We start from the raw sequence: 16,548 nt of genomic DNA, 5'->3' as shown, positions 1-16,548 counted from the left end.
TTTGGAACTAAATTCTAGAAACAAGTGTTTGGATGCCTAGTATTCCTCCTAAAGAAGAGAAATGTTATGTTCATTATCGCTTACAAACGCTTTGACGTGATAGTAAAATTCATGTAAAAATCATTTTTAAGTGATGAAGCGAGGGTGGAAATAATAATTGTCACGGATGCAAGACCCATGAGAGTTGTTAGCAATTCCTTTATGTAAGATGAATGATATTTGGCATAATTATGACTACATTTGCTTCTTCTTTTTTTTTTTTTTTTTTTTTAATTAAAAAAAAACTACAAAACCAAGTAAATGGATTGGGTTGAGTTTTGCGGTTTTTTTTTTTTTTTTTTTTTTTTTTTTTTTTTTTTTGGTGAAAATAAAAAAGCTATAAAAAGCAATAATTGTGTGATTTGGGTGCCAAAATATCATCTCTCTTTATGTAAAACAATACAATTGCTTTTGGTGAGTTGCTGAAAGTTGCCTCACCTATATTTACTCACAATAATTGCATACCGTCTTTATTTTTTTTTTCCTCTATTCTCCTTTGTCACCTCTTTCTCTTCCTCTCCTTCAACGTATAAAATCCCAATCAAAATCCCAATCAAAATCGTCTGATTCCTTTCCGTCTCCCACCTTTTTCCCTCCAACCAATCGCACCTGGCCCTAATTCCTCTGTTTCCCCCTCCGATCCTCTCTTTCGCCTATTGCTTGTCTATCTTCCTCCATGGACTCCGAGGACGATATGCACGATGCCAACGATGTCGAGTCTGTCGAAGACGACTTCTACAGTGGCGAGACCGAGGATACGCCCATGGACTACTACTGCAGCGACTACGATCACAACAATGACGAAGACGCCGAGGGCGAGGACGATGACGATGACGATGACGACGACGATGACGACGCCAATTTCGACTTCGACGAAGACGATATGGATGATTCCGCTGATATCACGTCTCGGCGGCCTGAGGTTAATTCAATTCTCATTCTGAATTTTCTGTTCGTTTAATTAAAGTTTTCCACTTTCAATGAATAGTTGTGTATTGTCGGGATTCTGTGTCGTTTGGTTGCTGAGAAAGTTTGGCAAAGGGAAGGTTGGATCCTTTGGTCATGGAATTGTTGTTGTTTGACCCATTTATGGCTAAGGTGATATTAGTTTCCTTAAGTGAACTGAAGGAAGGGTAAGGAAAATCAGATATTTAAATCCGATGTGTTATGTTGTTGACGGTTCCCAAATAATGAAATACTCGCTCAACTAGGAAAACGAAAGAATTAAAAAGTAAAAATATTAGGCAACTAGATTCTTTGGGCGTGGTTTAGTGAAGGTTTACTCTGAGGAAGAGCTAATTGCTGAGAAAAAGTATGGGAATTGAAAGGGGAATTGGCTATTAATGAATTGTGTATATTGTGCAGTGGTAGAACAAAAAGATTATGTTCAACTGAGCAATACCTTGGAGTTTATGGTTTCTGGTTAAATTGATTAATTCTGTAAGAAAATTATAATTCTTTCGACACTGTGATAAGTATCATTTGGGTCCTGGGAGAAAGAAATCTATTATCAGTTGAGCCTAGGGCAGATGAGATATGATACGTTTATAACCTTTGTACAACTCATGTACAATTTCAAGAACGTTTTTTCAAACTAACCATTGGATATGTTTTCCTACATGTGGGTCCTACATATTCAATGGTTGATTTTAAAAAAAAGTTGTTGGACTTGTACAAATGTTGCACAGAAGTTATAAATGTATCATATCTCAATACAGATAATGTGGTTATAGTTCTCTTAGAGTTCTGGTTGATTGCTGAGAAAACTAAGAAAAAGAGAGGACGAGGGAATTGGTTGATGAATCTTATGTTACGTGTATTTCTTATTTGTGAAATAGTGGAAACTCAATTCATTTTTGTCAAATAGAAGGTGTTGAAGATTTTTTATTTGGTTTCCTTTGATGATATGTTTCTTGGAGACCTGGAGCAAAAGGAAAGAAATTTACATTTATGTATCTCATGGTGTATATTGTTCTGGAATGTGAAGAAAGTTTCACATTTTTCTTAGAAATATAAATAAACGTCTAGCATGAATTTTACTTTGGTTTGGCTTTTTGTTTGTTCTACATGTTTTTCCCCCCTCCATCATTGTAGGGGATTTGAAAGTGAGTTGAAGAGGGATTTAAGCCTAATTTTGAGGAGTAACAGAAGTCATAGGCCTTTACTTAAGTTGGTAGAGGATGATTGGATAGGTTTTAAGTTTGTATCTTACTAAGCAAATGAGTGTTTAAGGGTGTATGCTTCTTGTGAGCTCTGGGTTTGAGGGTCTTAGGGTTGAGGGTTAATTTGGGTCTTTTTGGGTTTCTTCTTGTGGGTTTTTTTTTTTTTTTTTTTTAAGGATTGTTTGTTCTTGTGTACGTAGGGGTGTCTTACGCTTTTTCTATAAAATTTATTACTTATAAAAAAAATGAGTGTTTATCTATATTCTTTACATTTTGAATCATTAATTTTTTTTGTTAATGCATAATAATAAGATTATTATTGAAAGAAAAGGGCAAAGCCATCATACACAAAAAGTATACAAGGAAGCTGAATACCCTAAAGGCTACTACAATCTAAAAAATTAATCAAATCTACCAGATTCTCTTAGTCAAAATTAGGAACATTTACAATAACCCAATCCAAAGAGATCTCAGAAGGAAGGACTTGTGAAAAAGCACATTATACTTGCTATCTTCAAAGAGACGCCGATTTATTTCTCTCCAAATGCTCAACTTTAAGAGAGGAGGAATAACTTTCCAGACTGCCTCTTTGGGGTGTCCCCGCCCTAGAAATTTCCAGCAATGAAGAAGCTCTAGGATGCTACTAAGCTTGACCCAAGAAACCTTGAAAATGTTAAGAACCAAGTGCTAGAGATCAGCAGCATACTCGCAGTGGATGAGAAGATGCTTAATAGTTTCCTCATTATTTTTACGAAGGCAACACCAACTAGCTAGATGGAAACCCCGCCTTCTAAGGTTATCTGCCGTAAGGATTCTACCCATTGTTGCTGTCCATAAGAAGAAAACAATGCGAGGAGGGGCCTTAACCTTCCAAATACTTTTCCAAGGGAAAGAAGTATGCCCACCTGATTGTAACAAATTATAATCGCTCTTAATTGAAGTGTGGCTGTTAGATGGTCTCTACAACATACTATCCACTTATCTCGGATGAGTATTCGAGGAGTATAATGGATTGAGAAAGGAATCAAGAGATTCTAGTTCCCAATCATGGGCTGCCCTAATGAAGCTTTGATTCCAAAGGATTGTGGAACTGTAGAAGTCCATGTAGTCTGACACTAAGGCCTCCTTGTTAAAGGCTATGAAATAGAATTCTGGAAAAGAATACTTAAGAGCCCCTTATCTGCACCACAGTCATTTATCTTACCATCCTATAGTATGTGAATTTGCTTTGTTTCAGCCTCACTTATGGGTGTCTAGTAGTTTGGATAAATTTGAATTGGTTTCTTGTAGTAATATGTCAGAATTTCTCATTCCAATCCAGTGTCATTGGCAGTTTTGGGTGATTAGAGACTTGGTTGAATGATATATGAGTTGCTTAGTCTATGATCAATTTGTGTTATGTGGTTGCTAATCCTTGAAGATCTTTTGACAATCCCAAAAATCTTAGAGAGTGTGGTTTTGGTAATGTGATAAGGCTCGGTTGCTATGAATGTCAAATTTTCTAATTGATTTGTCTAAGCAATATGACAAGAGGGTGGAAGTGTGATCTCCCCACTTGTGGATTCAAGTCTTGCCATGTTTTGCAAACTTGACTATTGTTAATTTCAGAGGTAGTAGGGTCCTTTTCTGGTCTCATAGCAAAATAAGTTCCCTTTCTGATGCTTGTAAATCCTTTGGATCTAATGCATGTGTCATGCAATGGAGGATTTAATTAGACAAAGGAAACCAAGTAGTGCAAAATTTGTTTGTCTAGTCTATAGGGATAAAAAGCATTTTTGATTTTCCCATGCATTCTAATGTTAAAAAATCCTTATTAATGTTAGTCACCTGACTTTCGCCCGATTAGTCTTGTGAGTGGCATTTACAAAATTATTGCTAAGATTTTACCAAACGTGCTAAAGATGGTGTTTGTAAAGATTGTCTCAAAGTCTCAAAATGCTTTCATCCGGTGTAGGGAAATCTTAGATTCTGTTCTTATTGCCAATAAATGCCTTGAAAGTAGATTAAGATCTGGGGAGCCGAGCGTTCTTTGCAAGTTGGACCTAGAAAAAGCCTATGATCATTTAATTGGGATTTTCTGTTCTACATGTGTAGCACCCTTGACCTCCTAAGGTAATTTTTATGATGTTGCTTGCTGTGTTATATTTTTATTTATTGTTTGGTAGCTATTTCCTTAGTTAGCTCTTCTAATTTCGTGGGTTTAATAAACCCCAAGGAGTTGGCTCAAGTAGTAAGGGTTTTGGTTTTGGTGGCATTTCCATCAGGTTTAAGATTCGAACTCCTTTGGGTGTAAACAATTTCTTGGGGTTAGCACTCGTGCGTAGTTGGAGTATTACCCGATTCGTGTGGAGGAGACGGTTTGTACGGATTTAAGGTTTATCCACAGGGGTGGGTATACGAAGTGACTCTCTCTTGGAGGTAGGGGTGTGCATGGGGCGGGGCGGGGCGGATTTTCTCCTTTTTTGCCCCCGCCCCTCACCCCTACGGGTTGCGAAAATAGCACCCGTGGCCTCAACTGTGTTTACTGAAGTCACAGGTTTGCAGGGGATGCGGGGCGGTTTCTGTGGGTGCAGGTTTTACGGGTTTTGGAGGGAGATCGATCTTAGTCAGAGAGGCAGAGGAGATCTGGGAGATTATAAGTGGTCAGTGGAGGAGAAGAAGGATGAGTGGTTTCGATCTCTTTGGGGCAGTGAAAGAAGGACACCAGTAAATGAAGAAGAAGGATATGGGGCAGTTTCATAAATGAAGACAACAAATGAAGAAGAAGAAGGATATGGGGTAGTTTCGTAAATGAAGCCAATAAATGAAGAAGAAGAAGAAGGCACATGTACTTTTGGTTATGGATCCTTCCAGCCTTCCTATTTTACTTCACACTTTTCTCCTTTTTCTCCTTATAGCTGTATTTTTTGTTTTTTGTTTTTTGTTTTAAGAACTTACGCAAATGAAACAACGTACATCGTATGGGTATTTGTTCAAAACAACTGTAAGACACTTTCTTCACATGGACGAAGGATTCAAAAAGAAATAAATGAAAATGGCTTACTACATTGGTTCAAAACGCAAATATCCGTGCGTTTTGATTCCTTTGAACCAACACATGGCTTCCAACTGTACTCTTGTGCGTTTTGATTTTTTTTTTTTAAGAAAGTGCGTTTTGATTCTTTTGAAATTTGAACCAAGTAACCAACGCATGGCTTCCAGCTGTAGGCTATTTTGACCAGAGACTGCCACGTACTCTTCTTTCTAGTTCTAGAGCCTTCTGTGATTCTCTCTGCAAACCCTTCTCTTTTTATTTCTTTGGGTCATCTTCTTCCTCAGAGTTAGATAACGAAGAGAAGATTAGGAGATAGGCTAATCGAACTCAACGAAGAGTGAAGAGAAGAGCAGAGAAGAGAAGAATGAAAAAGACTTTAGAGGCTGCAGCGCAGAGAAGAATGAAGAAGACTTTGCGTTTTTTTTTTTTTTTACTTCTTGTGGCGCGATTGGGGGCGGAGTTAGGGTTTTTTGTTGTATAAGTATAAGATGCGGGGCGGTGTGGGGACTCGGGGATTTTTCATCATGCGACTTGAGTCCCGCCCCGCCCGGCATAGTTTGAGGAAAACTCAAACCGTGACCGCACAGAATAACGTGAAAACCAAAAATCACTGGTCGGATTGGGACGGTTGGCGCGGGTCGGTGCGGATCCACGGGTATTTGCCCACCCCTACTTGGAGGGGTTACTCGTCATAAAAAAATATTTCGTGGGATTAATAGAGGGGTTTGTTAGATGGATGAAAAAGACTTAAGAAGGGCAAGAAAGTCAAGAAAATCGAAGTCTAAAACCAAATCTGGCCAGCTGTCTTTTTCCCCAAAAAAGAAAGTTTCTTTGTTAAAACAAGTCCTAAATGTATGTCAACACACTCCTATTTTGTAGGAGCTGTTTTCCTAAGCTATTTAAAAAAGAAAAGAAGTTTAGTTTGAGAAGGAAACTTTATTTTATTGCTGCCAGCTTTATTGTCCCAAAACAAGTAAAGGAAAGTTGTATTTTTTTTTTTAAACACGTGACTCTATAGCTACTCTAAAACCCTAGTTGCCCTAAAACCTAAACTCCCCTGCAGCTGTTAGTTTTACCCATATATTGCCAGCTTATAATTTCAACTTAAAAACCCTAAAGTTATACTAAACTGCCACCACTTTTTAGCAAAACCAAGACCCTAATCTGTTGTTAACTTTAAAACCCTAAAAGTCACATTTTCAGCCTTCAATTACAACCCCAAAAACACCCAATGTCAGTTTTCAAAAGTTAGCTCTCTTTCTCTTCATGCTAAGACAGAAAAGTCTTCAAACAAAATCCCTCAAGGCTGCAACCAGCAGGTGATTTCTCCATGTTTTCTCCAACTTTTCTATTTAAAACTAAAATTCAGATTGCTTATAACCTATCTAAAGTTTTTTTGTCTCTTCCATGCAAAATCAGGGGTAAGTTAAGCCCCAAAACTTCTCGTAGAAGCTGCCAACTGCTGACCAGCTTCTAAACAAGAATTTTATACGTTTTATTTTTTTGATGAGTAGAGAATTTTATAAAAAGCGTAAAGGCGTCCCTAAGCATACAAGAAGTATACAAAAGGACACCAAAATAGGAAAGAGAGGGGAAGGGGAAAAACACCCGAAAAACCCAAACAGAAGGAAACCCAGAAAACCCCTACAAAACCAGCCCACAAAACCCCGAGACTAATATATCACATTAGGCCGCTTAGCCTTGCCCCTACTAGAACCAAAACCTCTAGCATCATAATTAATCGAGCACTCTAAATTCTTCACTTCACGACTCCCTTTAAACTTAGAAGAGGAAATTGAAGCCTCTAGACGATGCTCCGCATCAATTAGAGTCATGAAGTCTACAAAGCCCTTCACATTCCCCTCGTGGGAGACCCCTAAAGTATTAACACAGAAACTAAGATCAATCGCTGCCCCGGGAGGATCACCAATCTCTTCAAAACCACGTCCCCTTGAAGATTTGCCCACCTCTGAGAAAGACATAGAAGGCGGGCACCCAAGCACAGACTGGACCGAAGAGAGTTGAACCACTCCCACTTTTGACGGAGGAAGAGCCGCGCCACTTGGGAGAAGGAAGCCACGTCGAAGGATAGGCTGATAGCCCTCGTCTTGAGCAGCCGTAGACTTTGCACGAGTTGACAAGGGCTTGGAGACAACCCCACAAACTGGCCTGGAAAGCTCCTTAGGAGCACTGAAAGTCTCAAGAGCCTCTGCAAGCAAATGCTTATCCAATTTGCCAACCTTGTTCTTCCGAGAGTATGAAAGCACCGACTTGGATTCCAACCGGTAAACAGGCGAGCTAGACTCCGACATCACAGGGAGGGAGTAACGCAGCCTTTCACCTAGAGCATCCGCGCCTAAAGAGCAAACGCAGAGAGCTGGAACAAAGAGATCCGGAGAAGGAGCCATCTCAGACGAAGGCGACAAAGGAGGATCCCCACCCAGAGCTGACCTCACCAAAGCAGAGACACCAACGCCCTCGGAACCAGAAGTAACGGCCGACGACGACACGTTGGGAGCTTCAAAATTGTTTATAAGTATTTTCAATGATTTCTTCAAGTTTTTAAGAGTCCCCTTTCAAAAAATTTGAGAAAAAATATCCCCTTTGTGTTTTTCCAGCAGATTCTGTCTCTTCATTTTTCTCCTAAGTCATGGCTGGATTTTGCTTAGTTATGAGTTCTAATAAGCCGTATCATTGATGTATAGTTTTGTTATTATAAGAATCATAACGAAACCTATTAATATATTAATAACTAAATGAAAGTTGATGTTTGATCTTCTTATACATGCTGCCAGCACTAAAGGAAACTTGCTTGATCTGATTTCTTCTCTTAACTGACATGAATATGGTTTTTATAACATGACTGCATGATGTTCCTGAGTGTTTGACGTTAGCACAACATGTATGAATGATTGTCTTAAAGAGGAGAAATTGGGTTTGCCCCTTAGTGTGTAAAGTAATGTTTAGGAGGATCAAACAATGGAAAAGAATGAATGGCTTACGAGTGCGTTAACAATAGTAATTGTTGTAAATGTTTGCATAGGATGTTAAGTGAACAGTGTTGAACTTTTGAAGCTAAGGAGCGAGGTAAGTAGATATGATTGTACATTTGCTTTCTTCCAAATGTCAATGTTATGTTTTTTCAAAGTTATTTTCAAAGTATATAAATGCAATGTTAGCCTTTAATTGGTGACTACTTTATACTTTATACGTTAGCCTAAAGTAGTCACTTTATTTTTCTTTGCTTACCTATAAAGTAAAATGTTAGCCTTTTATTGGTAGTCACTTTATGTATCCTAAACTATATGTTGAAAAAGAGTTTAAATGCAAATGACTTTATGTGAATGCTTCTGCTACGTATTGAACATGTTATAAATATGTTATGATATTTGATAAAAGTGAAAGAAATGAAAGAAAAGGAAATGATTGCGTGAAAGAATGAAACATTTTAAAAATGTTTTCTTGGCCATATGAATGATGTGCAATGGTACTAGAGCTAATGGGCAGGGGCAACCTTCTTGTATGGTCCGTCGGGAATGTCAATGGCTCACTTGAGAGCACCCTAGTTTATCGAGTGATGTCCATATTCTAGATGCAGCTCTAGCTGTGGCCACGATAATGGAGCCGGGATCCCAGTGATTTATATATTTTTTTTATGAATAATTCAGATCTTATTGAGAAAAAAAAGGGTTAAACACGAAGATTATACAATATGGACTCAACCCTATAAGCTGCTACAATGTAAAAAGCTAATCAAATCAACCAATTTTGTAGAGACAAAGTTAGGAACATTAACAAGAACCCAACCCAAGAGATCTCAAAAAGGAAGATTTTAGAGAGAGCACGTTAGTCTCACTATCCTCGAAAATATGACGATTCTTTTCTCTCCAAATGCTTCACATTAAGAGGGCAGGAATAACTTTCCAGATAGCCTCTTTGGGATGTCTCCTCCCTTGTACTTTCCAGCAATGAAGAAGTTCTTGGATGTTGTTAGGCATAATCCACGAGACTCCAAAAAGATTAAGGATCAATTGCCAGAGAGTCGAAGTATACTTGCAGTGGATGAAAAGGTGATTAGTCGTTTCCTCATTCTTTTTACACAGACAACACCAATTAGCTAAAGAGAAGCCCCTCTTTTTAAGAGTATCCACCGTGAGAATTCTATCAAGTGCTGCTGTCTACAAGAAGAAAGCAACGCGATGAGGCGCCTTGACCTTCCAAACACTTCTCCAAGGAAAAGAACTATGCTCACTTGATTGTAACAGAGTATAATAACCCTTCATTGTAAATTTCTGGCTGCTAGAGGGAGTCCACAACAAGTTGTCCACTTCCCCCGGATGTGTCTTCGAGGAATATAAGAGAATAAAGAATTAGTCAGAAGATTCCAGTTCCCAATCATGTGCAGCCCTAATAAAACTTGGATTCCAATGGATAAAGGATCTGGATAGGTCTAAATAATTAGCCACAGAGGCCTCATTGTTTTGAGCAATGGAATAGAGTTCGGAAAAAGAATGCTTAAGTGGCTCATCATGCCAGAAACTAATTTGAGAACCATCACCAACCTTGTAGGATAGGAAATTGGAAAAAGAACCCCAACCATTTCTAATATTCCTCCAAAGGCTCACCCCATAAGGACCTTGAGCTTCCTCTGAGCACCAATCTCCTCTCTTGAGCGAATACTTCGATTCAATCACCTATCTCCATAAGGAATGCTCCTCATGCCCAAATCTCCAAAGCCATTTACTTAGAAGAGCCTTGTTGAATACCATCAACTTTTTAATGCCCAACCCCCTGCTGGAAATAGGGTCGCTAACTCTCTTCCAATTAACTAGATGTATTTCAAGATCTCCGCCTGGACCATCCCAAAGAAAGTCTCTCTGAAGGAGTTCCATTCGCCTTGCTATACCTGCTGGTAACGGGAAGAGAGAAAGAAAGTATGTAGGAAGACTGGATAACGTGCTCTTGATGAGCGTAAGACGCCCCCCCTATGACAAGTAGATCTTTTTCCAGCTAGCTAACCTTTTTTCCATTCTCTCAATTACCCCATCCCAAATAGCTCCCAATTTGAAGGGGGGCACCTAGAGGAAGACCCAGGCATTTCATAGGAAAAGAAGAAATTCTAGAACTGAGAATACTGGCCAGCTCCTCTATATTAGGAACCTCCCCCACTGCGATTAACTCAGATTTTTGGAGGTTGATCTTCAATCCTGAAATGGCTTCAAAGCACATGAGAATGTGATCCAGATTATAGATATGTTCACTATTTGCATCGCACATAATAAGTGTATCATCTGCGAACAAAAGGTGAGAAACTTCCAAAGAAGTGTTGATATTGTTAGCCCGAAAACCAGATACAAATCCCCCAACCATCGCTCTAGAGAGCATCTTGCTGAAAGCATCCATAACTAGAACAAAGAGAAGAGGCGAGAGAGGGTCTCCTTGGCTTAGGCCCCAAGAACGCTCGAAGAAATCATACGTTCTACCATTAATCAAAATGGAAAAGTGAGCCGTGGAAATGCACGCAAAAATCCGCTCTCTCCATTTAGCACCAAAACTGCATCACCTCATAACATATAAGAGAAAATCCCAATTGACGTGATCATAAGCCTTTTCCAGATCCAGTTTGCACAAAACACCAGGAACCCCCGATTTAAGCCTGCTATTGAACCACTTGTTGGCTAGTAGAACTGAATCTAAAATTTGCCTCCTCCCAATAAATGTGTTCTAGCTGTTGGAAATGAGATCTCCCATCACATGCTTCAATCTACTAGCAAGAACTTTTGCCAAAATCTTATAAAAACTACCCACCGGGCTGATAGGTCTGAAATCCCTAACCTCAAGCTGTCTAGTCTTCTTTGGGATAATTGTGTGTTGGCAACTCAAGAGTTTAAAGGAAAGAAAGATTTATGATGATGAATTATTTGTATTTCTTGATGTTTTGAAACTTTTTTGATAAGTAATAAGCCCATCTCATTAAAAGCAGGAGACGCCCCTTAGTACACTTGGAGTATACAAAAGAAAACACCTAACTAGAGAAACGAGTAAGAAAATCAAGAAAGCTAAAAGATAAGGGGAACACATAAGCTGTATTCCAAAGATACAAAGTATGATAGAAGGAGGATAAAAGCTCCTTAGAGGTCTTCTCCACGCCCTCAAAGCTTCTGTTATTTCTTTCCCTTTATAAGCACCAAAAGAGGCAAGTGATTTCCCACACCGTAGCACTCCTCGATCGGCCCGAAGACCACCAACAGGCAAGCAGATCGATAACCCATCGTGACATAACCCAAGACAACCCAAAGCGACTGAAAAGAGAATACCACAAAGCAAAAGCCACATCGCAATAGAGAAGATGGTCCACGGACTTCTCTGTCCTCTTATACATGCATCATCCGTTTATCATGATAACATGACGCTTCTTGAGATTGTCTAAGGTGAGGATCTTTCTAATAGCTGTTGACCATGAAAAGAAGGCCGCCCTTGAGGGGGCTTGGGTCCATCACACACACTTCCAGGGAAAGCGAGTACTTATAGCACAAGTCAAGGAGTGGAAGAAAGACTTGACCTTGAATAGGCCTTTTTTAGAAGGGACCCACTAAAGCTTGTCTTCGCTGCCTCTTCTAACTATAATTGAATGCAACACCTGGAAGAAAGAAGCAAAAATATCCACCTCCTAATGTTCAACTGGTTGGAACTACCAAAAACTCTAGGTTATTTGCAAAAGAGGCGTCTTTTGTAGCTGTTATACCAAATAGAGTTGGAAAAGCTGCCTTGAGAGTCATATCCCCACACCACAGATCGTGCCAAACGCTAATCCTGGTCCCATCCCCCACTTCGAATCTGGTGTAGCCTGAAAAAGTCTCCCAACCTTTTCTAACATTCTTCCATAGTTCCACCCCAAAAGCTCCTGCACATGGGAGAACCACCCGCCCCGTAAACAACCAAATTTGGATTCCATGACAGTTCTCCACCAAGCATCTCTTTCAGTACCAAAGTGCCACAACCATTTACCTAGAAGAGCATGGTTGAACATTCTCAAGTTATGGATACTCAACCCTCCCGCAGAGATCGGAGAGCGAACCTTAGCCCAGTTAACAAGGTGATATATAAATTCTTCACCAATTCCTCCCTATAAAAAGTCTCGTTGGAGCTTCTCAATGTAATTAGCCACAGTAGCAGGGATGGGGAAGAGGGACAAAAAGTACGTAGGTAGGTTGAAAAATGTGCTCCTAATAAGGGTGACTTTGACACTTTTGGAAAGATATATCCATTTCCAACCGGCCAACCGGCGTTCAATCTTTTCCACAATGACATCCCAAATAGACTTTGCCTTGTGAGAAGCCTCTAGTGGAATACCAAGATACTTCAAGGGCAGAGAGGAAGTCCTACAACCCAAGATGCCAGCCAACTCACCCATTTCGTCCACATTACCCACAAGAGCCAAAACAGACTTAGCCAGATTAACCTTTACACCAGAAACAGCTTCGAAAATTAAGTGTAGAACTCAGAGATAGTGGAGATGATTAGGGTGGGCCCCACAAAAAACCAATATATCATCTGCGAACAACAAGTGTGAGATATTTACGACTGGAGGCCTAGAACCCACAGAGAAGCCTGAGAGAAAACCTCTATCAACATTAGTAGTAATCATTTTGTTCAAAGCCTCCATGACTATAATGAAAAGGAAAGGAGATGGTGGATCACCCTGCCTCAACCCACGAGAGCTATTGAAAGAGCTAGTTGGAGAGCCATTTACCAAAATAGAGAAACGAACCGAAGATATGCAATGCGCTATCCAAGAGCACCATTTCTCCCCGAAACCGTATCTCCTCATCATGTACAAAAGGAAATTCCAGATGACATGGTCAAAAGCCTTTACAATATCCAACTTGCAAAGTAACCCATGATCGCCAAACTTGAGACGACTGCCCAAACATTTGCTAGCCATGAGGACCGAATCTAGAATTTGCCTACCTTTAACAAAAGCGTTCTGAGGCTTAGTGATGATCTTCTCCATAACAGGACTCATTCTATTATTTAGCAAGGACTTTAGCGATGATCTTATAAACCCCATTGATAAGACTAATAGGCCGAAGGTCAGAGATATCGATCGCCCTAGCTTTCTTCGGAATTAAAGCAATGGAGGAAGCATTAAGGCTTTTCTCGAAATAGCTATGAGCATGAAAATCTAGGAAAACCTTCATGAGATCGGTTTTGATTACATCCCAACAGTCTTGAAAAAAAGGTATAGAAAATCCATTAGGACCTTGGGCCTTATCTCTATTCATACCTTTCACCACCGCTAAGGCCTCCCTCTCCTCAAATAGGAGCTCTAGCCTAGAGGCCTCCTCCACCTCTAGAGTGTCGAAAGCAAGGTTTTCCAATCTAGGCCTTCAGTTGTGATGTTCTGAAAATAAAGAGTCATAAAATTGAACAATGTGATCTTCGATAACTGAAGGATTGAAAGTAATTGAGCCGTTGACAGAAAGCGACTCTATAGAATTGAATCTCCTGTTCGAGTTAGCAAGCCAATGGAAAAACTTAGTGCATTTATCGCATTCTTTAAGCCCTTAGTGCATTTATCGCATTCTTTAAGCCGAAGAACCCTTGATTTTTGCCTCCAACTAATCTCTTCTTGAAGAGTAATTTTTTTCCAGGTAACTAGAGATCAGACTTTTACTCAGCTTCTCTTTGGAGTCTAACGCTCTCTCTACCTCCAGTCTATCAAAAGTGTGCAGTTCCTGGAGGCGAGCATGTTTAAGAGAATCGATATTACCAAACACCTGAGTGTTCTACGTTATAAGATTGAACTTTAAAGCCTTAAGTTTTTGAGCCAGAATGAAACTAGGAGAGCCTTGAAAACTATAAGATGACCACCATTGCCTTACCCTATCCACAAAACCAGTTTCTTTCAGCCACATTCTCAAATTTAAAAGGTTATTTGCCCTCTTGAATACCACTGCAGTCAAGGAGAATAGGAAAATGATCTGATCACAGTCTAGGAACCATTTTCTGAAGGAGCCTTGGATAATTAGTTTTCCAATTCGGAGAGACGAGAAACCGATCAAGTCTAGACCAAGTGGAATTGTTGGACCACATAGACAGCCCCCTAGAAAGGGGAGGTGTTGCTAACCGTATTGAGAATCTTCAACGTGATTTCTTATGGGTTGGGCTAGGCGAATTCAAATATCATTTGGTTAGTTGGTCCAAGGTTTTTTCTCTGGTCTCAGATAGAGGGGTGGGGGTCCCGAACTTGTTATTGTTTAATTGTGCTCGCCTATGGAAATGGCTTTGGCGTTATGTGCATGAGAGAGAGGCCTAGTGGAGAGTTGTGGTAGACTCTAAATTGGGTAGTTCGTGGGGGTGGTTGGTGTTCTGATGAGCCTCTTGGGACATATGAAGTGGGATTATGGAAGAAATATTAGGAGGGGTTGGTGAAAGTTCTTCAGCCATACTAGATTTGGGGTGTGATATTGCTCCAAGGTTAGCTTCTGCCATGATTTGTGGTTGTGGGGAATTGACCCTTAAAGAAGCCTTTCCAGATTTAGATGGCATTGCTTGTGCAAAAGATGCTTTAGTAGCGGCTCAATTGGAGATTTCGGGTGTTTCCAATCAATGGAATGCGAGCTTTGCTAGAGGGCTCATGACTGGGATGTGGTTGTCTTTGCCTCGTCCTTCAGCGTTTTGTATATAGCTAGAGTGAGATGGGTAAGTGAAGACAAGCGTTGGTGGGTTTCCTTCATAAGAGGTTTGTTCGCTGTTAGATCCTCCTACAGTGTCTTGGTTTGCAATGATAGCTCTCATTTCCCTTGGAAGAGTGTTTGGGGGACTAAGGTTCCTTTGAGGGTGGCCTCTTTTGCTTAGTTGGTGGCCTTAGGTAAGATCCTTACCAGACTATTTGAGGAAATAGCATGTTATCATGGTTGATAGGCGTTGTATGCGTAAAAGGAATGGAGAGTTCGTGGACCACCTTCTTTTCCACAGTGAGATTGCTGGGGCCTTATGGGATGTTTTCTTCAGTCAATTCAGGCCGTCTTGAGTTATGCTTAGACGAGTAGTTGACTTATATGCGTGTTGGTGGACTGTTGGTAAAGCTTGGAGTACTTCTGTGTGGAAGATGGTGCCTTTGTGTCTGTAGTGGTGCTTATGGAGGGAAATGAAGGACAAATTTTGAGGACTAGGATAGGACTTTGGAGGAAACTAAGGCTTCATTTTTCTATACTCTGTATCTTTGGACAGTTGCTTTTGTTTCCCCTTTGGTGATTAGTTGTCATGATTTTGTTGCTAATTTTTCTCCTCTAGCTAGGTGTTTTCTCTTGTATATTTCCTGTGTACCTGATGGCGCCTTATGCTTTTTACGATATTTTGATTACTTACAAAAAAGAAAAAGAAAAAAAGGGAAGTGCTGGTAACCTTCTCTTTTTCGCTCTCTCTCTCTTTCCACAGCCACTTCCTTTGTGCCATGCTTCATTTGGTTTCTGAGATACTGGAGTAAGAAGGAGAAAAGAGAGGAAAGACGAGAAATTATATTAGCTGATTCTATAAATTGAAAAATCAACTCAATGGATCAAAAAAGTTAGCATAAAATATAAACTTCAACTCTTCAAAAACTGTCTTGCCTGATTACTAGTTGAGGATTTGGATTTTTAATGAATCTAGCAGCAATATTTGAATGTATGCAAAAATGCAGAGCTATAAAACGTTACAATTTCCCCTTTGATTTCATTTAATTGAATTTTTATGGTACCCTGATAGACTGCAAGTTGTAGCGCATGCACTCACGTGTATAGAAGGACAGACGTGTACTCAAAAGTTGAATACATTGTGGAACATGAACTTTGTATAGAAAAAGTTGGAAAAAAATTTCACTTCTCTAGATGTGTTGCTGTTAGGATCCAGCAACTGAAATGGAAAATTACTACTGAAATTGGAATATACATCTAGAATAACCCGCTTGGCTGAAATGACCTAGCCCAATAGGGAAATCCAAATTCATTGGGCCTTTTTATACAATCAAATAGACCCGAACCATAGAGTACTTACTATTGGTGACATGAAGAGATATGAGTTTAGATCTTTGATTGAGGGAGATGGCTGAGTGGACTAAAGTGTCAGATTGCTTATCCATTGTACGGGTTTTCCCAAAAAGCGATTTTGGAAAAAGTGGGTTTTGTCAAATAAATGGGTCCACAATTGATCTTTGCAATGGGTCACTGAACCCCCACTTTCAACTTAAGTGGGTAGGTCCCACCTTAAAATGACCTTTTGAAGTCAAAAAGGTGCAAACAAAATACCTACACTCATTTTGGATCCTGA

At 39.8% G+C, this 16,548-nt stretch overlaps 1 protein-coding gene across 2 annotated transcripts in view; it reads left to right on the top strand.

Moving 5' to 3' along the window:
* Positions 1-455: 455 nt before the first annotated feature.
* Positions 456-16,548, top strand: part of LOC133878154 (probable E3 ubiquitin-protein ligase ARI7) — a 48,043-nt gene continuing 31,950 nt past the window's right edge. Inside the window, exon 1 of one of the 2 annotated variants that reach the window (XM_062316665.1) lies at positions 456-961. In XM_062316665.1, coding sequence (XP_062172649.1) covers positions 716-961 — 246 coding nt within the window. In that variant the 5' untranslated portion in view covers positions 456-715. The remainder of the gene's footprint in view (positions 962-16,548) is intronic. The other variant, XM_062316672.1, reaches the window with a different exon arrangement.

This window comes from Alnus glutinosa, chromosome 1 (assembly GCF_958979055.1).
Source record: "Alnus glutinosa chromosome 1, dhAlnGlut1.1, whole genome shotgun sequence".
Lineage (NCBI taxonomy): Eukaryota > Viridiplantae > Streptophyta > Magnoliopsida > Fagales > Betulaceae > Alnus > Alnus glutinosa.
This window is presented reverse-complemented; position numbering and strand designations above follow the sequence as displayed.